Source organism: Cnephaeus nilssonii (assembly GCF_951640355.1).
Source record: "Cnephaeus nilssonii genome assembly, chromosome: 20".
NCBI classification, from domain to species: domain Eukaryota; kingdom Metazoa; phylum Chordata; class Mammalia; order Chiroptera; family Vespertilionidae; genus Cnephaeus; species Cnephaeus nilssonii.
In genome coordinates, this window is record NC_137091.1 from 28,106,733 (window position 1) to 28,131,569 (window position 24,837).

The 24,837-nt window shown below is 42.9% G+C and overlaps 1 protein-coding gene across 2 annotated transcripts in view; it reads left to right on the forward strand.

Moving 5' to 3' along the window:
- The window catches only part of CDH13 (cadherin 13), a gene marked incomplete at its 3' end in the record, with an annotated part of 1,039,464 nt that overhangs the window by 792,190 nt on the left and 222,437 nt on the right, over positions 1-24,837 (forward strand). For both annotated transcript variants that reach the window (XM_079760072.1, XM_079760071.1), the window contains exon 7: positions 1,316-1,494. In XM_079760072.1, the coding sequence (XP_079616198.1) occupies positions 1,316-1,494 (179 nt within the window). The remainder of the gene's footprint in view (positions 1-1,315; positions 1,495-24,837) is intronic.

Sequence of the window (24,837 nt, forward strand, 5' to 3'; positions counted from 1 at the left end):
ACATTACAGACTGAGCCAAATCTTTCCTTATTACTATACGTAATCCCAGTTCCCTCTCTCCTTCCCCAAAGTTAACCACCATAATTCATGTGAAATTCACCTTAATAGACCTTCTGTGCACTTACATACATAAACTGTACCTGTGAAATAGATGCACAAAGTATTGTGGAACTTTCTGTGTGTAGGAAGGTTCACCAAAATGATGCCATGCTATGGATAACCTTCTTCAACCTGATAGTTTTCACTTAATACTCCATCTTGGAGAGCCCTCCTTGTTCGAAGACTTTAGATCTACAACCTTTTTTCAGCGGCTGCAAAACATTTCTTAGTGTGGACGATGCCATCGCTCTAGTCACTCCTCTGTGCTGGAGCAGTTGGGTTGTTTCCCAGTTTCTCTGCAGATGGATAATCCTTCCCTGAATGCCCTGCTAACACCCCTCATGCAAGTGTTTCTCGAGGGTAGGTGCCAAGAGGGTGAATGATTTTTTTTTGCTAGTTGCTGTTCAGTTGTCCTTGAAAGTGCCTATAACCAACTCCCCTTCACATCAGTTGTGTGTGAGCAAGACCCCATATCTGATCCCCTTCTCAACCCTTGGCATATCAGATAGTCCTCATGTCACCCTTGTCTTTATAGTGTCTTTATATCTAAAGTATCCAAGACAGTGTGGCTGACACACAGATGGTGTGGAACTAACATTGGCTCACATTCCTTTAGCTGGAATATCCTTTCCCATTTTGGTTCCCCTCCTTCCCCTCACTCCACCTGCTCACCCCCCAGGCGTCTGCACAGGGACCTCTCCTGAGCTCCCAGTTAGGTGAGGTTGTTCTGAATTCAGCAATGCCCTCTCTCACTGCAGCTGATAAGCTGTATTACTTTTACACTTTTATATGCCATCTCTCCTACTAATCTCTGACCTTCTAGACACCATGGAATGGGCCTTTTTTGCACCTCTCTTTCCCCAACACCTGGCCCTGGACCCCACGCCTAGTAGGCCTTCAATAAGAGATTTAAAATGAAGGCCATTGTCACGGAATGAAAGCCCGTGAAAATGAACAGCGTATCAGCTGAAGGAGAAATTAAGCTGTCAATCTGCTGAGCAGCAAAGATTTCTGTATTTCAGGTCTTTTAACGTGATGGAGCGGGAGGGAGGGGACTAAAGGTAAAACATAACAGAGCTGGAGAAATGCTGTCCATTTTTAATCTGGAAAGCAATTAGCATGTCACTTCATTGCCATTGCCCAGGTGGGGGACAGGGCCTCTGCCTGTCGCTGTCTCCGAGTGACCATCTGCTGTCCTTCTGTCCGGCCCACTCAGGGACCACGGTGATGCGGATGACAGCCTTTGACGCGGACGACCCGGCCACAGATAACGCCCTCCTGCGGTATAATATCCGCCAGCAGACGCCTGACAAGCCGTCTCCCAACATGTTCTACATCGATCCTGAAAAAGGAGACATCGTCACCGTGGTGTCACCTGCACTGCTGGACCGGGAGGTGAGCTGAAAGGCACACACCTTCTTCAAGTGCGGCTCTCGCATGAGGGAAGATGTGGGGCTTTATGCCATAAGGGTGGAAATGAGATATTTGCACAGGGCTGCGTGGGACAATCTATAAAGGGAAATGGGGTATTATATGAACCCAAAACACACACGGATAGAAGCCCTGTCAGCTAGAATTATTTGAGTTCTTTTAAACTGATGCCTCTGTGTCCTCAGCAGCCACTTACTCCGAGCCCTGGTGATTGTGGACCCCAAACCTCACCTCTCTGCCTTGAGGGAGAGGGAGGGATGGAGGGAGGAAAGACGGGGAGGGGGAGCTTTGTCCAAGATCAGTGATGCTCTCCCTTCAGAGCAGGTGGCTTTGCCCTCTTTGCTCCCTCACACCCCCTGCTGCGCACACTGTTCCCCCGGGGCCGCCTTTCCTTCCGTCTCTGCTTGTCCCCCTTGAGGTTGTCCCTGCGACACCTCATCGGCTTCTGGGTCAGATGTCACAGGTGGCACATGGACCCCATCGGTCCATGCTCTTGCTCTGTTTTTTTCCCAGGGTGTTTTAAAGTTTTCACCTTAGTTTCCATGTCAAAGTATTTAGATTTTATGTTTCTTTTTTAAAATTCCAACTTCTGTCCTTTCTGAAAATCAGAAATTCTGGAAATTTGGAGCCCGGTTTCCACATGGGGATACTTGGTAACATCAGATGTAAGGGTTACATGGCAGCTGCCCCATTCAGGTGGGCCAAGTGCGTCTGCTCAGGTATGAGCCCTACTCCATGTGTCCCCTGGCCCTGCCCTCCCTCCTGAGCTCCGGGTCACTGCAGACTACCTCAGCGGGAAAGCCTCTCAACCCTTCCAACACAGCATACCAAACCTTAGGGGTTCCCGCCCATCCATCTACCCATCAGCCCCTCTGCCCAGCCCAAATCTGCCCACACCACCACATTGGCATTTCTTGCTCCCAACCTGGCATCACCCCACAAGCATGAGTTGCGACCTTGACCTTCTACAAGTACCCTGCCTTGCAGTCACCGCTGGGTTTCCCTAATGGGTTCCGTGCATATTCCCCTTGGTGTTTCTGACTAAACAAATCTTGGATCAGAAATGCCTTCTCCTCTCCTCTCTGCTTCCCCGGCTATATCACAAGTACTGGTTACACACACCTCTTTAGAGAAGCCGTCCTCCTCCACCTGAGTCTTCTACTTGTGCTTTCTCTAATCTCGGCCTGTGCTTACCCGTGGCTATCACATGGCGTTTTCCATAAGCTCCTTTAAGTTGTCATTTGTCTCCTTAAAGAATATCCCCTTCTTCTTTGTCTAGACCTGTGTTGTCCAATGCGGTAACCACTAGTCACATGTAATTATTTAAATCTAATTTTCAGCTATTGAAATTAATTGTAAAAAAGGTTCTCAGTCAGACTAGGCAGGTGTCAAGTACTCGGTAGCCTCACGTGGCCAGTGGTACTGTATCGGCCAGAACAGACATAGAATATCACCATCAACATAGACAGTCCTGCGGGCAAGGCTGCCTTAGGCTGTAAAGTACTTGAGAATAGAGACTGTGATCATAGGCGTGTGTGTAGCCCCATGGCCTGGCATAGTTTGAGCACTCCTAAAAAAATTCTAACTATATGGGCTTTGGTGTATAGGCAAGAATGAATGGGAAAGGATGCTAAGATTTTTATACTTGAGAGTGGGAAACAGTAGTTAGCAATGGGAAATTATTGCCAATGAGGGTGAGGATGAAATCTGCATAGAAACTGTGGTTGTCAGTTGAAAAAGGTGATTGTTTCCATTTAAAAATAGAAAAGCAAGGGGGGAAAAGAACAGACTGAGACAATTTCCTTCATTTTCTCTCCTATTCTCTTTTCAACCCTCCATAGTATGTGGCTGCCTGACTGTCATACTATCTTCTTTGGAGGCAAGTAATTACTTTCCAACTCTATCTTTATCATCTACCCAAGATGCCTGTGTGTGTACACACACACACACACACACACACACACACTGCAGTGATTTTTCCATCTCAGTTCTCCTTTTACTGATAGAAAAGGTTTTTGTCTCTATTTATAAATCAAAGTGATAAACATAGTGGATTATTCCATTTTTTAAGGTTTGTTTGGCGACAGATGTGTTTCAAGCTCATTATCTTTTCATGTGGGTTTTGGCTAAGTTGCAATGAGTGTATAATTATGGGAGTTGAATTAAGCACTTCTAAGCCACATACATAAACAGCTCAAAAAAAAAAAAAAAGGCGACGAACACAATTTAACTGAAATTGGAAAATCAATGGAAATGAGTGAAGAGTGTCACTTTTCTGTGAAGGTTCCCGGAGTTCAGTGCTGACCCGGCATCATCAGCAAAGGAAGCGGCCTAGACTTAGGCAAGCGTTGCCTATTTACTTGTGTCGCTGTTGCTACTTGTCGGCAAGCTGCTGAAGGATGAAATGAGACTCTGAGTCACTCATCTTTAAAGGGACAGAACTCACACAGCAGACAGAACTCTCGTTGGGGTTGCCCACAGTTTGCAATGTTTTCGTCTCACTGCCCTCCTGTACGTATGACAGGTTCCCTCAGCAGGACTGGCAATTACTTTTCATTGTTTCTGGACACCTTCTGAGTAAGCTCCTGTCTTAAGTGTGGTTTTAAACGTCTACTTTGGGACCATCTGAGCAGAATGTTTAACACAGATTAATGTCAAGAAAATATCCCATTGGGGGAGCCCAACAAACTTTGTATGATTCCAAGTGGCTTTAGGTTTAGTCACCCTAAACCTAAACCTAATGTCTTCACTCATGATACCTCAAATAGCATATTTGGGGGTTGGATACTGTGAGTGTAAACAAACAGGTCAGGGACCCCTGTGGACCCGGGACCCCTAAGATTGTACAAGCAGTTTGCTCCAACTCCGGCCCCCACCTTGTTGGGAATGGAGGCTCTGGAAACACACCGGCTGGTTGACATGCACTCAAATGATAGGATATAAATTTTTCATTTTGATTTTCCATTTAGAACCTTTCCTTTCATGAGTACTCCAAGGAGTCGGCATGCACTGTTTTCTGAGAACTTGCCTGTTTACCTTCCCTGCCTTTCACGTTTTTAATTTAACTTGTAATAAAACTTGTCAATGAGGGCAGTCAAGGACACCAGTAAATAACCATTTTTAAAATTTATTTTTCAGTTATAGTTGACATATCATATTGTATTCAGGTGTACAACATAGTGATTGGACAGTTATATACCTTATGAAGTGATCACCCCGATAAGTCTAGTATCCACCTGACAGCACACATAGTTACTACAATGTTACTGACTATATTCCCTATGCTGTACTTTATATACTGCCACTTTATTTATAACTGGCAAGTTGTACTTCTTAATCCCTTTCACCTTTTTTGCTCATACCCCTTCCCACCTGGCAACCATCATTTTGTTCTCTGTATCTGTGAGTTTGTTTCTGTTTCGTTCCTTTGTTTTGTTCTTTAGATTCCACCTATAAGCGAAATCATATGGTATTTGTCTTTCTCTGTCTGACTTATTTCATTTAGCATAATACCCTCTAGGTCATCCATGTTGTTCCAAATGGCAAGATTTCTTTTTTATGACTGAGTAATATTCCATTGTGTCTGTGTGTGAGTGTATCACTTCTTTATCCATTTATCAATTGATGGACATTTAGGTTGCTTCGATATCTTGGCTCTTATAACTAATGCTGCAATGAACATAGGGGCGTCTATATCTTTTTTGCATTAGTGTTTCTTATTTCTTTGAATAAATACCCAGAAGTGGAATTCCGGGTCATATGGTAGTCCTATTTTTAATTTTTTGAGGAACCTCCATATTGTTTTCCATAGTGGCAATATGTTACCATTTTTATTGTTGTCCTCTCTTCTTCCAACCCTCACTCCCCAGGATGTTCCAAGTGGGGCCAGCTGAGGCAGGTGCCCTCACTGAGCTGCTCCTTCCACACTTTCAGGAGAAAAGGGATTTTATCTGGCTTGTTCCCTGTCATATCCCCAGTCCTTACACATGTGAGATGCTCAAAACTGTTGTGTTGAGGGATGGGAAGAAAGATGTGAGGAAGAGAGTGGCAGGCAGCATGAAGTTTATGCCATATCTGCATGCACAGGCTGCCGTCTGGCAGGATAATGAGGGTCCAGGTCAGCTGATGCTGCTTCTCCCTTAATTTCCTGGTATGTTTGGGGTGGTGCAGCCTCTGGACCCAGAGCGAATGCAGGGGCAAGACCACCCATCTCTCACCCACTCTGGGCAATGGGAAAATGCTGGAAGGCAGCCCACCTTCTGAGGACCCATAACTGACCCCCCCTCTACCTGCTAACCATGGTCATCAGCTGACCCGGATGCCCACTTGACAGGCCAGCATTGCCCAGCAGCTGCCGTCCAGTGAGTGGCCTGAGAAGCGAGTTCTCCTTGAGATGTCTCTCCTCCACTGAGCAGTGACCTTGGGGAAAACAGGAGGACTATGTGGAAAGTGATAGGGACAGTGGAAGTGACAACGGTCAGTTCCAACCTCCCACCATGTTCAAAGCTAACCTGTACTGCCCCGCTTCCCCCCAAAACTGGGGCATTTGTAGGCACCATGGTTCAGGAGTCCGTGGGGCAGCACCATTCACTGAGCTCCTGCTTTGAACAGTGGACTCCCAGGGATGTGTACCTGAAAACAGAGGGTTATGAGGGAGCCAGAGGGTGACCTTTGTGTGTAAGGAGGACTGGCCTTTGGAAAGAGGAGGTGGATTTGTTCTGACTGGTCCCCAAGTGGTGAGAAGTGGCATCAACTAGGACAGTGGTTCTCAGACTTTGCTGAGGATCTTTAGGATCGCCGGGCTGCAGACGAGGCCTGGACCCATGACATCAGAATCTCGGGTGGCAGGGCACAGGCATCCCGAGTTTTAAAAACAAATAGCTGGTTCAAATATGTAGCAAATTGGAGACTCCCCTTGGAGACTATGTTTCAGTGTACTTAAAACTTAGGAGGTCAGTCTGGGGTCAGAATCCTGGCTCCATCATTTATTTGGTTTTTACCTAGGTGAGTTTATTAGTTTCCCAGAACTTCTGTAACAAAATACCACAAACCAGGTGGCTTCAAACAACAAAAATGTATTCTCTCACAGGTCTGAAGGTCAGTCTGAAATCAAGGTGCTGAAGGCTCTGGGGAGGATCCTACCTGCCTCTTCTAGCTTCTGGGAGTTGCCAGGAATCTTTGACATTCCTTGGCTTGTAGATTCATAGTCCCATCTCTGCCTTCATCTTCACATGGCCTTCTTCACTCTGTCCTCACATTGTCTTCCTTCTATGCATGTCTGCATCTTCTTATAAGACACCCGTCATATTAGATTAGGACTCATTCTAATGACCTCATCTTTACTTGCTTATGTCTAAAAAAGCCCCGTTTCCAAATGTCACATTCACCATTATTGGGGGTTAGGACTTCATATCTTTTGAGGGAACACAACCCATAACAGTGAGTTACTTGACTTCTGTATGCCTTGCCTATCCTATATAATAAAGAGCTAATATGCAAATGGTTGTCACGCCCTCACATTATCATGCCCTCACACCATCACACCTTAACTGCTCAGACACTCAACACTGGGGAGAGAGGAATGGGGACCAGCCAGGCACAAATGAGCTCACGAGAGAGGAATGGGATCCATCCAGGCTGCGGCCTGGGAGAGGGACAAGCCGCCTGCCCCGCGGTCCCAGGTGCCAGCAGCTGTGCCTGCACCTGTGGCCTGGGAGAGGGACAAGCTGCCCGCCCCATGGCCCTGGGTGCCTGTGGCTGCAGCCCAGGAGAAGCTGGCCCAGGTCCTGGGTGCCTGCAGCCAGCCAGAGGGAGGGAAGCCCAGGTCCCAGGTGTGGGGCAAGGCAGAGGCGGTTAGGGGTGATCAGGCCAGCAGCAGAGCAGTTAGGGGCAATCAGGCTGGTATGGGAACAGTTAGGTGTGATCAGGCAGGCAGGCAGGCAGAGGTGGTTAGGGGCGATCAGGCAGGCAGGCAGAGGGGTTAGGGGCAATCAGGAAGCAGGCAGGCGAGCAGTTAGGAGCCAGCAGTCCCGGATTGCGAGAGGCAGTCGGACATCCCCACGAGGGTTCCCAGATTGGAGAGGGTTCAGGCCGGGCTGAGGGGCACCCCCCCCCCTCGCCATACATGGATTTCATGCACCAGACCTCTAGTTCATCTATAAAATGGAATAACAGCGCCTGCCTCAAACAAACTGTTGGTGAGGATCAGATCTGTCAAAATAGGTAAAGCACATTGTCTATTCTAAATGATATGAGCTATTGTAACTATCTTTATCTGTTGTGGTAGTAAATTGTAAGAGTGGGTAGTGAGTTGCCTATTGTGAGATGTATTCAAACATAGACTGCCTTTGATCGGATGTCACAAAACAGATTCACTCAAGATTGTATCCATAATATCTTTTCTAACCTTGAGACTATAGTTATTAAAAAACACTTATTGAATACTTTCAAAATGTGCCATTTACTCTGCAGGATGCTGCCTTGGAGTGTCAATTCCCCATCAGGCCAGCTGTGTAACCTTGGGCAAGTCATTTAACCTCTATGAGCCCATTTCCTCATCAGTCATGACTACGATAATGACATCTGCACTGCCAACTATATCACCTGTCAAGGTGTGAACAACCTCCACCTATGTTGCAAGTAGCATTATGCAAACCCAGTCACTGCCATTTGTCATCCTACCTATGGCTCCTGATAAGCCGGGTTCCAGTCCCCATTAACTATGGGTGAGAACCTTGCACACTGTTTCTAACCATACATCACCAATATAAGAAGAGTTTCCCCACACTGTGCAGACCATGCTCACTGTGGTCTGAGTCATACCTCTTCACTTCGCCTAATGCTGGGCTGGGTTTTCCTCAGAGTCATAGCTGAGCCATGAGCAGCAGCAGTGACCATTTATTGCTCTTGCCTTAACATAAGCTCAACATTAATAGGTATCAAGTTTCATTTGGAAACATGGTGCATTTTCCAGGACAAGCTCTTCCATTTACCTTTCTGAAACCATACCAGAGCACACACCTTCTGAAGAAAGAGATCTTGGATCTCTGTTCCATCTCTGTATTCATATTGCCACACTTAATGCCAGATAAATAGTAGGCACTCAGCAAAGATTTGATGGATGGATGAATGGATGGATGGATGGATGGATGGATGGATGGATGGAAGGATGGATGGATAGATGAATGGATCAATGAATGATTTTTCTTCCTTCAGTTTGTATATTTATGAGTAAATATCTAACAGATTGTCTGAGAATTTACTGCAAGACCCACATTCTAGCATAGGCATGTAAACAGAGGAGATTATTTTATTTGAGTTGAGAGCTTGATCGTGTACTTGTGTACTCATCCAGTAATCGAATTTTTTCACCTTACACCTACCTTGTGTCAGGAACTGCGCTAGGCTCTAAAAACTACCGTAGAATAGGATGAGCATGAAGATCTGTGTCTCTTGCTTAAATGTTTGGCGAAACATTTGGAGAAAGTAAGAGCCATATATCTAACTAAACAAAATTGGGTTCATTTGGGGCACTGTTTCATTCTTTTCTATAAGCATACTCAGCCCCTCATTCTGACGGCTCTGTCTATGGTTTTAAACTATGTCTCTCTGCACTACAAAATAAAATCAGATAAAGGCCTCTAACATTTGATAAATGGCTTTATTTAGTCGGTCATCTTAGCTGCTAAAACTGAAATTCATCAGCTAAAATCTGCCAACTTTTTCAACATAGTCACAATTTGCAACTACTCAGAGTAACTAATGGTCAATTTTGGTGTTTTTTTTTTCTTCTTCTGTTTCTGTCATTCTTCTTTTTGCAAATGGAAACAGTTTCTAAAAGGCCCTTAAAATTCCATCTTAACACTTGAACTGTGAGAGTGCCATTAGTCTTTTTAAGGCATTCGAGCTGAGCACTTTGTTATCTTTGTTTGAATTCACCTTTATCTTACTATGTGATATCTTCCAAATAATCTAAGGAAAGTGATAGCCTACCCATAAAAATGTACATACAATAAAAAAAAATACTAGGATTGTAAATGTAATTTATTTTCAATTTTCAGCTGGTAAAGGATTTTCTGAAACTTTATAACACCCCCAATTTCTAGGCCAAATGTGAAAACAGAGGATTTCCTCCCTTCTTTCCATGGTAACTGTCACTTAAGGACTTATTTTTAGATTTCTCTGCATTTATTTACTCTGAGAGATTCAGGAGTCCTTGAATACGTCAGGAACAAAAAACAACAACTAAAGAATGTTAGGGGGAACATCTCATGCAAACTAATGAATGAAATTGGATGTGCAGCTGCAAGTCTGAAGAACTATGTGTTTGGTCAAGATGATTTAAGTTAGAATATTGTCACATAGGGTGCATCTCCAGAAATATACTAAATAAATCTATGAAAATGATGATATCAAGTCAAGCTGCCTGAAAATAAAACAATAGTAATAAAAGAGAAATTTTCAATCTTTTTCATCTCATGGCACACGTAAACTAATTACTAAAATTCTGAAGCACACTAAAAAGTATATTTTTGGCCAACCTGACAAAAAAATAGGTATAATTTTGATTCATTCAAATTTTGATTCATGTTGGCTGTTGTCATTTTTGTTGTTGTTTTTTGTTTGTTTGTTTTTTAATTTAGCAATCTAAAGGAAAAAAGGTCGGTGCCCCTTACTAAATAGTCAGGTATTGCCCTGGCCAGTGTTGCTCTATGGTTAGAGCATCGGCCTGTGCACTGAAGGGTCTCAGGTTTGATTCCTGGTCAAGGGGTGAGTTCAGAAGACAACCAATCTATGTGTCTCTCTCACACCTATGTTTCTCTCTCTTTCTCTCCCTTTCTCTTCTATCCCCCCTTCCTTCCTTCCTTCCTTCCTTCCTTCCTTCCTTCCTTCCTTCCTTCCTTCCTTCCTTCCTTCCTTCCACTCTATCTAAAATCAATGGGAAAATATCCTGGGGTGAGGATTTTTTTTTAAGTCAGGTATTGCATGTTTTAGAAATTCTTGTAGCACACTGGTTGAAAATCACTGTAATAAAGAATAGTATTTCTCCCATGCTTTGAATGAGTGCTGGAAGTAGTTTTCAGACTCTCAGGAAAATAAATGTTTTCAGCCGCTCTGATCTAATGCTAATACTTTTCTCATTATCTTCATGTTTAAAACATTGGCAGTAATTACACACAATTCAATCATGCTGTCAAGAATATCCTCTTTCTTTGTCTTAGTGGGTGGGACCAGAATTATTTAGATAGTAGCATCATCATCTTTTCTGTGAGGTATTTACTCATAAATATTTTTGTTGGGATAATCTCCTCCATTTTTTTATATCACTTGCTGCTGAGAAAATGGAGATGGGGGAAATAGATGTAAATAAATTTATATTATTTTTAGAACAGTGCATTATCCTTGCAAATGAAACACAGATGGTGAGCCACACCTATGCGCATTGCGCTTGCTCTGTTGTGTCAGCAGATAAAATGAAACAGGACATAGCTAAGGCAGGATGCTGAGCCCTGGGTCTGAAATCCAGTGGCAAGCATGCCAGCCTCCCGCTGATGGCAATGGGCTGAGAGATGGGGAGAAAAGGGCTTTACTTTGGGACCTCCTTCACTTCTCCTTTATGGATAAATTCTGGCAGGAGCCCTTGATGAGTCTCAGAGCTCTGTTGGCAACTTAACCATCTCCCCCACTCTCCAAGTTTGGCCTATCAACCCATTATAGTTAGGGCTGTGTCTGGTCACCTAGTATAACCTCAACTTTGTAGAAATCTGATCTGAGAGTCATTGGCCAAGGGCGTGGGTGCTGGCTGTAGACTGTGGATTCAGAGCTACCTCTACCTCTTATCAGATGTGAGAACTTGGGCAGGTCACTTAACCTCTCTAGGCCTCACTTTCTTCATCTGCCACAATGAGAATCACCATACTCCCCAATTCATAGGCTTATCAGGAAGATTAAATAAGACATGTCACCCTGTAATGATTAGTTGATATTAGTTATTTTCATGATAGACAATGAGGTTGAAGAAGGAATGTGAAGGAAGTACATTTATGCTCTGCCCACACAGCAGAGAATCAGCCAGGCTCTTGGTGTCAATGAAACACTGAGGTAATATAGCTGCCAAAGTTCAGGGACAAAGTTTGACACACATGTATGGAGAACCTACCAATGTTTGTTGAATCCATGATACAATGCTGGACATCAGGGATGCAAAAATCAAGCTGCCTGGTAAGGAGGTAAAGCAGATGTGTTGATAACAAGCACACACAAATATGTGCTGTTTGAATGAAGCTTTAATGGATGAGTGGGAACCTGCATTGAGGAAGCTGAGGGAAGGGCATTATCGGGAGAAGAACAGCATGAGCAAAGGCATGGCAAGAAAGAATAGGAAATTGAGGTGTCCTGTTGACAGACCCCAAAAAGGGCAGGGAGTTGATACAAGATTGCGAAGGGTTTCAAATGTCATCCTACGGATTATGGGTATATCCTACTGTAAATGCAATACCACCAACCATATTTAAACATTAAATACAGCTCTGTTAAACACAGTATTCTCCGAGCTGTGACATGGGAGAGAAAGCTGGTAAGTGAAAGGAGAGATCAGTAGCAAAGCAAAGACATTGGGAGGCAGTCGAGAATGCTTGGTGAGTGGTGGGTTTTTTATTCACAGCCTTCTCAAGGGGAGAGATGAGGAGTTACCACTTGAATCTAAATTCCCCAGTTGTTAATTAGATTAGTAGACAGCCTATTTTGGATCTTCTGTTCTTGCACATCTTAAAGTAGGTACTTGGCACATGTTGAATCAAGAGACTCAACTTGGTCATTAAGAGAGATTCGTCCTTTGGAATTTAACAGATGTTTAATTCTCTAAGCTTTTCCTTTCTTTCTCCTTTTGTTTTTATATGGTAAAATAACTTAAAATAAGTGTGATGATGAATTTAGAGTACTTCTGTTTCTCTGTCATTTTAAATCTCTCCATCTTATTTTCTGTGAAGTACTCTATAAAACTGAAGAAGTATTTTTTTTGGGGGGGCGGGGGGGGAAAGTTTCTTTAGAGAAGCAATTTAGTTCCTTTTATCAGCCAAGAACTATGTAGCATGGTAAGGCCTGTTTTACTCCACTGCCAGATTTCCAGCTACTGTGCTAAAATGACATTGTTCTAAACCCCATCCCTATGAAGTCCCAGTCAGAGAGATACCCTCCAATTTAGAAAGACCTTCTGGTTCAGTTCTGACATTGAACTGGTGGAGAAAATAGGGAAGAGCTTTGCTTCTACCATACTGAGAACAAGCATTATTTAAGAAAAGTTGCTTGAGAGTCTTTGGAAAGTAGCTATTTCAAACTTACTTTTAATATACTTAGCTCCTAGCCTGGACCGGGTTATTACAACAGCTGTGGGATGCTTCCATTATGAAGCATTTGAAGGGAAGATGAACAGAAGCTAGAATACTGAGATTAAGGCAAGCTAGAATAGACCTTTTTAAAACATAATGACATCTCAAAATGCCTCGGATCCACATTTCTTTCAGTTTTGTTTTAGGGGGGGGGGGGGATCTCATTTGCTATGCTTTTCTATAGGATGAAAGGTTATTGATACTACTTGGTGTTCTAAAGGCACAATCAACTTTATTGGATATGTGGCATGATGATATTACATCAACAATAAAATGACTTCAAAGTATAGGATCATCTATTAGATTAGAGGTAGACACACTTTCTCTTTAGGGGCCAGATAATACATGGTTTAGGTTTTATGGGCCAAAAGGCAAAATTAAGAATATTATGTAGGTACTTATATAATCAGTTAAATGTAAACCATTTTTAAAAAGCAAAAGGCATTTTTAGCTGATGAGCCATTAAAAAACAGGCAATGGGCTGGATTTGGCCCATGGGCCATCATTGGTCAATCCTGACCTATTAAATCATTGTTCGAAATGGTCAAATAGTAGCAGTTTCATCTATTGATTGGTACATGTGTTCCCGTGTCTGTATCTGAGGTCCACCGTCAAAATAGTGATCAACTTTTTAATCAAACTTGAAGCTGGATTATAGGGACAGAAATTGGGTCATGAGTGATGGGTCTGATTTCATTTTTTGTCAGAATAGTCCATTCCCCATGATTAAGAAAAAAATGATTTCACATACTTGTTAATTAATTCTAAACTCAAAATTTAGTTACAATAATTAAAGCAACTAGTTCAACCCAAAAGTAATAAAACAGAAAGTGCTATCCAGACGTACACTAAATACTAGATGAACCCATTTGCGATGACTATTTTTGTCATGTGAGAGCCCTGGTAGCAGGAAGAATAGGGTGTGCAGACCCAGGGGCGGGAGGAGAGATTTCCCAGAAGAGGGAGCACTTCTTTGAGCTCAGTCTGGAGCTGGATGAAATTGGTCACAAAACCTCTGTGGTTCTGGGCATCTTTGTGGCTTGAGTAACTGGAAGCCATAAGTATGATTTCCATGTCATTGGAAATCCTCTTCTCCCACATCACCATTAATGCTCCAGAGGCTCCATTGTGTGGAAGGAAGGAGCATAATTCAGAGAACAAACCCCTTATGTTGTAACTGTGTCTCAGTTTCTTCACCTGTAACATGGGAAGCATAACAGTGCCTCCCTCAAAGAGCTACTGTGAGAATTAAATGAATTAATACACACGTGTACATAGAAGATAGCAGATCTGAGCTGGCTATTGCTGTTATCTGTCTTTTCTAGTTTGGGTGCAATCACCATGTGTTGTTTGTGTAATAAAAATACAATTCTGTTCACCCTTTAAAAAAGCAGCAATATCTCAGTCCTGAGAGCGGAGGATTTCCGGTTCGGACACCACAGCACAATGGATGGAGGGGCAGCAGGACTGTCACCTTTGAGTTCAGACACTGGTTTCCACGTGAGCCAGTTTCTTCACTGACCAAACAGTGGGAGTCTTACCAGGCATCATGGCCTCTGCCAGTATTGCTAAGATCACAGGCAATGCATTTCAAATGTCAGGAAAGTATGTTTTTAAAGGTGTACTAGGGTAAATCTTGTCAAAACTTCCTCCCCTGCAATGATAAGCATTCTCATTCCTTTTAGCGACACGACCACAACAGTGGCTTTCCTATCGGAACCCATGCTGATGAGCTGCTCTCTTTTTCTTTCACCAATTCCAATGGGCAGCTTAATAGACACATTGTGGTATGTGTTTCTCTGTTCTCAAGGCAGCCAGGGGAAATGAATTTCTTTTGACCTTTGCAAAGAACAGCTATAGAAATAACTGTCAAAGTTCAATAAGCGGCCTCTCTGTTTATGGACCTCAAAAGTAAGAACCAAAATTAAATTCCTTTAGATATTTTCTCTCTCTCATGAACTGTTTTTAAACTTACTTTTCTCTGTGGAAGACTCCTTAGGTCCTAATTCTGTTTTCTGTCTCCTTGGGCTCTGGGGCGGGGAAGAAATGAGAGACTTCTGCATTCTTACCTCTTCTTGATGCTAGGTTATGTAATATATGTGAGGCAGCTATAGTGTGGACAATCACAGCATCAATTTGTTCAGCCAGGCGTTAAATTAGGGCCATAGCACTCACAAGATTACCACATCCACTTTACCATATGGTAACGAGTCCCGAATGCTGACAGGACTTGCCTGATTCACATGCTGGTGAGCCAGGGAACTGGACTCGACCCTGAGCTTTGGCTTCATCTACTCACCTAGGCTGCAGAGGGAAAGGCATGGGCCATAGTGAGGGGGAAATCTTGACACCTAAAGGACAGCCTTAGAGTTTATAAAACCTGTATCAGGGATTTCTTTGTTCTTTGAGCTAAACCACTTCACACAGGGGAAGCTTGACTCAGTTTTCCCAACTCTCCCCTTAGAAAGGCTGTGTGGTATAATGGCTCAGAGGTTGGGCCTGGGAATTCTAGACGGCTGAGGAGGAATCTGGTCACTGCATCCTGTTATCTGTGTGACCTTGGGCAAGTCACTTCCCCTCTCTGAGCTTCAGTTTCTTCACCTATGAAGTGGAGCTTATAACATGACCTATGAGGTAGGCAGAATAACCCCTCCTCCCGCCAAAAAAATAGGTCCTTATCCTAATACACAGAACCTGTGAATATGTTACCTTAAAGGCAAAAGGAAATTTGCAGATGCAATTAAGTGAGGGATATTAAGATACAGAGCTCATTCTGGATTTTCCTTTTGAGAATTATGTAATCACAAGGGTCCTGATGAGGGGGAGGCCGAAGGGTGAGACTCAGAGAAATGGAGACTTAAATGTGCTACATTCCTGGCTTTGAAAATAGAGGAAGGGACCATAACCCAAGATGTGTAGACAACTTCTAGAACCTGGAAAAGGCAAGGAAACAAGTTCACCCCTAAAACCTGCGGAAGTAATACAGCCCTGCCAGCACCCGATGTTGCCCAGTGAAACCCACTTTAGACTTCTGACCTCCAGAACTAGAAGATAAATCCATGTTGTTCTCAAGTCACTAAATTGTATCATTTGGTACTTCAGCCATAGGGAACGAATACAACCAGCTTTGCATGGTTTGGAGGACTGAAGGTGATGATGTGTGAAGAACATCAACTTTGGCATAAGAAAATTCTCAATCAATAGTAGTTGTTACCAGTAATAAAATAATGACGAGACTTGAGGAGAACACAAATATGTTCTAACCAGAGGTGGAGTCTCCTTGACCAGATCTTTATAAGGCATGGCTATGGATACCCCAGGGCCTCTCTGGAAGATTGAGTGGCTGCCATCCAACCCAACTAGTCTCCTGAGTCCGTGGATGGAAATGTCAGTGTTGCCTTCAGGAGGTGGCTTCCATTAGCTCTCATCAGGGGCACAGTATAGCCTGTTGATTCTGCTTTAGTTCCATAAAACCAGCCTTACAGACTCTTCACAAGAGTGTGGTTCTTTGCATCCAGATCTGCACATTGTAAATGCTTGATATATGTTAATGAGAGTGGTCCATCCTCATCAGTAAGCAAAGGGTAGAAGGTGAGGCCTTGATTCATTCAAGAAAATGCTGTTGTGTTGAGTGCCAGGAGTTCATGTATAGTGCCTTTCCTTCCCCTCCCAAATTAGAACCCTAAGGAATGAGACACAGGAAAACCATAGACTTGGTTACCAATGAAGCTGATTGATGAGCAGAGCCATGAGTCTGTGGCCAAATAAACTTGCTGATATTTCATGCTTGAATTCCAGACTTAGCCCCACCCAGTAATGGGTGGTGCAAAACAGCCATAGGCCGAACTTGACTGGGTGGGGCCTACCCCAGGAATCTTCTGCTAGGTAGGGGGTCAGAGTCTGGGTCAGAGAAAGAGGGAGAAGAGAGAAACAGGAGACAGACAGAGAGCTAGCTGGGGAAATGCCACCCACACAATCCAATGCCTCCATCCCTTCCAACAGATAGAGTGGGGGCAGGGTGGCCCCTAGCCCATAAACCACCTGGAGTGGAAACAGAATTCACACCCAGGTCAGTGTGAGCCCAAGGAGGCTATCATCACGGTTTGCTCTTCTACTCACAAAGAACAGGATTTGAAATCCTTCCAGACCATCGGGTCATGAAAGAATAGAAAATCAAAGGGGAGGGAAGAAGTCACTGTCTTCCGGGGCCTTAACTCCTTAGTTTGGGACTGCAGCAAGGCTGGTCAGACTGGAGGGTGAGGAAAAGCTAGTCTGGATCCTCTGAAAGATGTGGCACTACTTGATCTCTTTGGGAGGTCAATTTATAGGGAGGGACTCATTGCTGAGAATCCAGTTCTTATGGACGCCTGCAGCCCCTGAATCCAGATGCCAACAGATGGGATGGAAGAAAGACCAGCAAGTGCAGTGGCTCCTTTGTCTTAACCTCCTTAGTCTACAATCTGACTCCAGCTTTCTGATTTTATCTACTGCTACTATTTCCCTAACTCACACCACATTCCACTGATTTCAATATTTTCCCTTTCTCTTGAAGTTGATGCACTTCTTACTTTTGCATGTTATGGTAGCCAGCCCCTAGTGGCCCCCAGTGATTCTCACTTCCTGGTATCCATGCTCTTATGTAGTCCCCTTCCAAACTGAACATAGATGACCTGTGTACCCAATAGGATCTAGCACAAATGACATTGAGGGACTTCCAAGCCTAGGCTACTCTTGTTTTTTCTTGCTATGGGGAAGCCAACTGCCATGTTGTGGACACTCAAGTAGCCCTATGGAGAGGCCACATGGCAAACAATTGAGGCCACCTGCCAACAGCCAGCACTGTCTCACCAGCAGTGTGACTGAGCCATCTTGGATGTAGACGCTCTTGGCCAGTCAAGCTTTTAGATAACTATAGCCTCACCAACATCTTGATGGCCAACTATTAGAGACATGGTACCTGAATCACCCAGCTAAGCAGCTTTTAAATTCCTAACCAACAGAAACTGTGAGATAATAAATGTTTATCATTACTTTAAAGCACTAAGTGTGGGCAATTTGTTATGCAGCAATAGATAGCTAATACCCATATACTGTGACCTCGGCTAAAATTGCTGCTCATTTTCCTGTTATCCTTCCAGATTTGGTTTGCATATCTCCTCTTTGGAGCCTTCCCACACCTCCTTGGCTGAATGGATTGCTCCCTCTTCAGTTTTGCACACAAATTATTTAATATCACATTAGTGAAGTCATCACAAGGAAAAACAATGTTGTGATTATAGGTCTCTCCTCTTCAACTCTGGGCTTCATGGGAAGGTATTCATACTTTAAAGAGGTATTGTTCCTAATAAGGGATCAGAAGATGGTTGAATAAATAAAGAGCACATAGAGGCACCTCGGGCAATTATTGAAGCCAAATACATTAGAATCCAATGGTATTTTCAAAGCATATTTGACTAGAAAGACTAAGTCCTTTAACAGGGTTTACAAGCAGCATTAACTATGCATAGTCTTAATCCCATTTTTAACAGTAGAGTAATGATAATTGGTTGCTTCTTTGGAAGGGAATTAGAGAACCAAGAAAATGTTTCCAAAAGCAACTGCAATGTTTAACTGAGCCAGACTGTTGGTATCTAATGCCCCCCTGCCTGTTGGCATAGCTGTCTGAATTGCCTCATCCTGTCTAATGGCATATGCTCAAACATGCTTGTTTTTAAATAAAAATTGACCAAGAATCTTATCACTTAACTTAAAAAAATTTTTGCTTAATAAATGTTGAGTCTTCCAAATCAGGGCAGTAATTTCCTTCTAGTGTCCCTGGTTCAACAACTTACTTATTGGGGTTCTGAAGGGCAGCAGAAAGGAGATGGAATGGAAAATTAGTGGTAAATTGTGCATCCCCTCACACCTGCTTGCCCATCGACCATTTGACTCTTGGGTTAAATAACATAGCAGTGGCCAGGAGCGTCCCATCCAGCTCCCCTACCACTCACCACTCCCATGTGGGCTGCTGGCTTCTTAATCCCTGAACCTGACTCCCTGGAGACTTGTCTCACCACAGAATTGTGGTCACTCTGCTCAGAGATTTAGTGCTCAAGGAGCAGCCATCAACCTGTGAGACAAGAGCTGGTAGATAAACACCCATCCTCACCCTTGAATAGTACATCTCTGACATGTGTTCTACAGTCTCCCTGTGGAACTGAACACCAGCTGCCCACAGCAATAACCTCATTAGTGCACTGTGTGCTGGGTTTTTCTTTTCCATTTTTTGTCTCACTTCTCTTATTCCCTCAATTGTGCTTCTTGAGTCACCTCCTATAGAAGCTATTTATACCCAAATCCTTGTCTTGGGGTCTGATTCTGGGAGAACAAAATGAAGACAGAGCTTGTGGGCTCCTGTCTTCCTTTGGGCCTCTATATTTAAGATGTCATGCAACAGGCCACAGGTGCACGGATGGCTGAGCTGTGCTGACCCGAGTGATCTCTGTGCATGTGTACTTTGTCTTGCTGCTAATGGATGCATAGAGTTAAGGGCTCAGGCCAAAGTGTGTTTATAGCGAACATAGCTATATGCACAGATGGGTGTGTGCTTGTCTGTTACAGGCACCTGTGAAGTGTGTGTAGTATGCATGCGCCACAAAGGCCCTCTGTCCTCCCTTCCAAAGTCCTATTTGAAGCTGAGATTCCAGATTCCTCCAGTCAACCCTCTCCTCACCACCCCTCAGGGCCTGCCCTCTCTGAAGGTCTCTACTCTCCTGGCCTGGAGTTCCAAAGATGTGGAAGTTGATGCCCACCTTGGTGGTGTTCACACAGTTTATCAGGAGGCAGGCATGGAAATGATTCTTTAAACAAAAGTGATGTATGAGAACAGGGAAATGCCATGGGCAGAGAAGTCCCTTTGTCACAGAGGGCTGGAGAAGATGGCTGGGAATGGATAACTTCAGCTGGGAGTTTAGATCACTGATCTGCAGACCTTCTCTGTCCAAGGCCATATAGCATATGTTTTAGGTTTTGTGGGCCATGTAGTCTCTGCTGTAAATACTCAATTCAGCTTTGCCATTGTAGCACAAAAGCACCCTTAGACAACACATAAACAAATGAGCTGTGTTCCAATAAAACTTTATTTACAAAAGCAGGGGTGAGCCAGATTTGGCCCATTGGACCATAGTTTGCTGACCTCTGACTTAGAACATTAAAAAAAAACAATTCTGGGGAAAGAAGGAGGATGACTTTTTGGCATACAAAGGCAAATATTGGAAAATCAGAGGAAATGAAACAAACTTGAGTTATCAAGGAGTCCTTGTTTGGCAATAAAAAATAGCATTAATCATAGGAACTAACTTTTATTGAATACTGATTATGAGCCATTCATTGTGCTAAATATATTCCATAAAATCTCATTTAAGTCTTACTCTCTATGGGTTTGGGGGACTGTTGTTTTCTTCATAGTATATATGAGTAGACTAAGCTCAAAAGGGTAGATGACTTGGGCCTCTGACAGGAACCTGGACAGATGTTGGAAGCCTAGGAGGATGCTGTGGGCACATCTCTTTTGTGTCTGTCATTAACTCACTTTAATAGGGTTGGGTGTGTTTTTTTAATGTTTTTGCTTTGTTTTACAAATGGTATTTGATTTCTTGATGCAGCCCAGTAGCCATGTGAGTGGATGGCTAAGATATATCTGATGGGTTTCTCCTGAGGCTATTTTGTAAGAGAAAACAGAAAAAGAGTGAGATATTTAAATTCTTCAGTGATATTGGTTTAGAATAGATAAAGTGAAGAACATTTTTATTCACATTAGAAGTGATAGTTGGATGTGTGTAATTGTTTGCTCTCTGAGATGGAGAGAGGACACAGCACAGATCTTAGAATGTGAAATATTAATTTAGATGACATTTCGAGGAAACTGATAAACACACCATCCCTCAATTGGACTTCACTTGCCTGTGAAAATTCTTTTGCTGCCTATAAATGATACAGTATGATTTGAAATTATAGAGATAAGTAGACTAAATCTGACAGAATATTAAAAATACACAACAAACCAATGAGACAATAATTTTCTTTCTTTGGCAAAAGTTTCCATTTCTCAAAATGTTATCGGGAAATTAGAGGTATCTTGACAGCTAACAATAACCCTTGGAATAGGAAAATGTTAAGGACTGCAGGAGTTGTGAAATCCTGCCTTGAATTCTTTCACAGAAAGAAAGAGACCCAGGGAACAGCAGTATAAGCTGGTGTCCTTGACACCAATGTTTCATTTCAATGTGGGCTTGGGGTTTTTATCTCCTTATATATAGAACCAGACTTTCTAACCCAAATAGCATGCTTTCTTCCACCCACCTGTGTAGATGGTCACTTTGGAGGGGGAGAGAGAGAGAGAGAGAGAGAGAGAGAGAGAGAGAGAGAGAGAGAGTCAGTCTTGGAAAAGTCAAATGAAGAGAACTGAGAACAATTACATTTATCAAAGGTATTTTACAGCATCAGTGCTATAGGTCCAATGATATAGGTTCCCAGGGTTTGAAATTTCACACAAAAAAAATTCCTCCTCAAAAACTTTGAGAACTGCAGAATGCCTGCCAACTTTTAATTTTTCCAAGTAAGAATATTTTTTATATGTGCAGCATTGTTATAACTTCTCATGAAAGAAAGGATAATTCATATACTCACTAATTCACTCACATGCATGCACACACAATTACACAAATATTCATTCACATACATATACTCACACTCACATAGAAAGCGGCAGGCCATAAACTCAGAGTGAATAAAATTGAGTAAATGTGCCCAGCTGGTATTGTTCAGTGGATGGGCATTGACCCATACAATACTCCTATTTGGTTCAATGCCCTGGCAGGGCACATGCCCAGGTTGTGGTCTTGATCCCCAGTAGGGGATGTGCAGGAAGCAGCCAATCAATGATGTTTCTATCTCTCTCTCCCTCTCTCTTCCTCTCTCTGAAATGAATAAAAAATATATTAAAAATATTTTAATAAAAAATTTGAGGTAATGTAACCATATGAACAAATTCATTATGCTTATCTTGCTAAAGAGCTATAAAAATTCTGAAATTGATATATATCACATAATAATGTAAGATACTAAGAACAAGAAGAAAATATTTCAGCTGTGATAGGAGACAGAATGAAGAATAAAGTAAAAAGGAAGGGATTAAGGTAGGAAACCTAGTATACTAACAATGGACCCTGAATGTTCAATGAGAAATAAGCCCAATCAATGCCAGCAGCCACTTGGGGACCCAGGCTCTGGGGTTTATCACTTCCTAGGTTTGGAGCTGGGCAGGTTGTTTAACCACCCCCACCCTCAAAGGGGGCCAATGAAAGCATCTACATCACAGTGCTATTGCCTGGTTAGTGGTTCCAACATGTGATTAGCCCTCAGTAAGTGTTAGCTAGTAGCACTGGAAAGTTTGTTTTTAAAGAAAAAGAAAGGGAAATGCTTGGAGAAGAAATATTTTCCACATGAGCATTCATAGTGACATTGATGTAGATTGTTCTCCAAATGTGCACCAGGACATCAGCATCACCTGGGAACCCCTTAGAAAAGCTCATTTGTTTTGCTTCTCTTTGAGGGTGGGGACCCACAATCTGTGTTTTCAACAAACCCTCTAGATGGTGCCAGCCCACACTGGCATTGAGAACCACTGATCAAATCCCAATCCTTCAGAGCCAACTAAATCCAGGACATGTTTCACAGATTGGACAAAAATAAAGCAAGAAAGAAAAGCCCAGATCTCTTTGGGTTGAACCTCATTTTAAGCTCCAGGATTAGGCTGGTAAAACAATTCAAGAATTTTCTTTGAGCCTATAATGCCTGCTAGTACCACAGGAAATGGGTTTTGAAACAAAGTAAGCTGAGTTGGATTTACTTTTTGCCCAAGTTGGCAAGCATCGAGCAAAGATAAATGGCCAGGCCTGAAGATGACCTTATCGCACAGCCTCTCACTCAGACCGTGATGACAGGAAGCCACGTGAAAAGGCTGCACCAGAAATGCCATGGGCTGAAACTCTCAGAACCTCCTTATTCTGACTGATGGCAGTTGTGTACCTGGAAAACTTCTCCAAAAGGCACAAAACAAACTTCTTTATTCAGTGCAAAGGCAAACAACTGCATGAATCAAGTTCCAGGTCACGTTTTGCCAGCGCTTCTCCCGTCTCCAATAGTTGGTAAAAACATAGACAAAAAGTAGCGAAGAGAAGGGCAGAAAAAGTAAGAGCATGTTTTGGGCCAAAATTTGCCTCATACGTCCTATAGGGACTGTCTTGGAGGTTAAAAGTTTGTCATCAGAAGCTAAAAGCGTTGACATTAGAATGAAAATAGCTTGTGTGCTATGTAGGAATACAGAATGGGCTTAGGGTCAATTACTGACACAGCCATCATTTGTCATGCTTTTACCGTGGCAGGCAATGCTCTTTGGCCCCTGTATTTATCTACAGAAATGTAATCCTCATTGCCACCCTAAGCACTAAGTGCCATTATCACTTTCTTTTTAGGTTGAATAGTGTCCCCTACAAGTTCAAGTTCCCTCAGAACTTCAAAACGTGACCTTGTTTGGAAATAAGGTCTTTGCAGAGATAGACCCTTGAACAACGCATGGGTCAGGGCACCGACACCCCACTACTGTCCAAAATCTGGTATAACTTAAACCAGCTCTCTGCATTTGCAGATTCCCAACCCCAGAGATGACCCTTGAACAATGCAGGTTTGAACTATGAGAGCCAATTGAAAAAAACCCATGTATAAGTGGACCCAAGCAGTTCAACCATGATTATATGAGGCCATATTGTATTCCGGTGGGCCCTAAATCCAATGTGGTGGTATCCTTAAAAAAGAGAAGTGGCACACAGAAGAAACGGGCAGAATGCCATGTGAAGATGAAGGCAGAGACTGGATGGATGTCTACAAACCTAGACAGGCCTGAATCGCCAGCAAACCCCCAGAAGCTAGGAGAGAGGCCTGGACAGTCTCTCTCAGAGCCTCCAGAAAGAGCCAACCCTGCCGACACCTTGATCCCCCACTTCCAGCCTCCAGAGCTGTGAGAAACACATTCCTATTAAGTCACCCAGTTTGGGATTCTTTGTTACGGGATCCCAAGGACATTTATCCACCCCATTTGGACATATACAAATGTAGGCTGAGAGAGGTTGCCTTCTGCCCAGTGTATTCTGGGTCAGCTGGGGAGAGCTTTGGGTAAGTCATTTCACACTTCTGGGCTCTGTTTTCTGCAGAATTAGCAAATTTACAAGTGAGGACTCGAACCTCATCTGTGTGATTAGATTGGATTATTTTTAAGGATTCTCCTAACCAACGTTGAGCCTCTTTGATTAAAATTCTGGGAGCTTTGAAACAACCACTAGAAAACTCATTTACACAGCATTTCCCATTTAAGCTTTGCTCTTTCTCTGCAGTCACTCCAGCGCTTGTCTTTTCATGAACTGAGGAAGACTTAACAAGCAGTATAAATAGTCAGGACTGGTTCTTATTTCAAACGTCTGCATGTGTTTGGTCTTCCCAGTGACACAATTGTGTAGGGCTCTGTCATCAGGAGAGAAATCTTACACAGTGTTGTAATTTCTCTTGGTGCCAGTTAGAGAACGATCCCAGTTTAGATCCGCTGGGGTGAGTGATTAGAAAATTGCCCCAACTGTCAAAGTTTTCCATGTTAAAAAGAGATGCAAATTTTCTCAAATACTTAGAATTTCTAGATGTCACAACAGAGATATTACCAAAATGTGAGAATCAGGGTTTTATAATCAAGGAAGAAAACTACATTCTTTTACCAAAAGCTACAATATTTGTTTGTGTGTGTGAAGGAATAAAAAAAAAATACCAAACAAAGCGTTCATTTTATTCAGAAATAAAATAAATTAATAAGTTGCTTTTTATAATGTATAAAAAA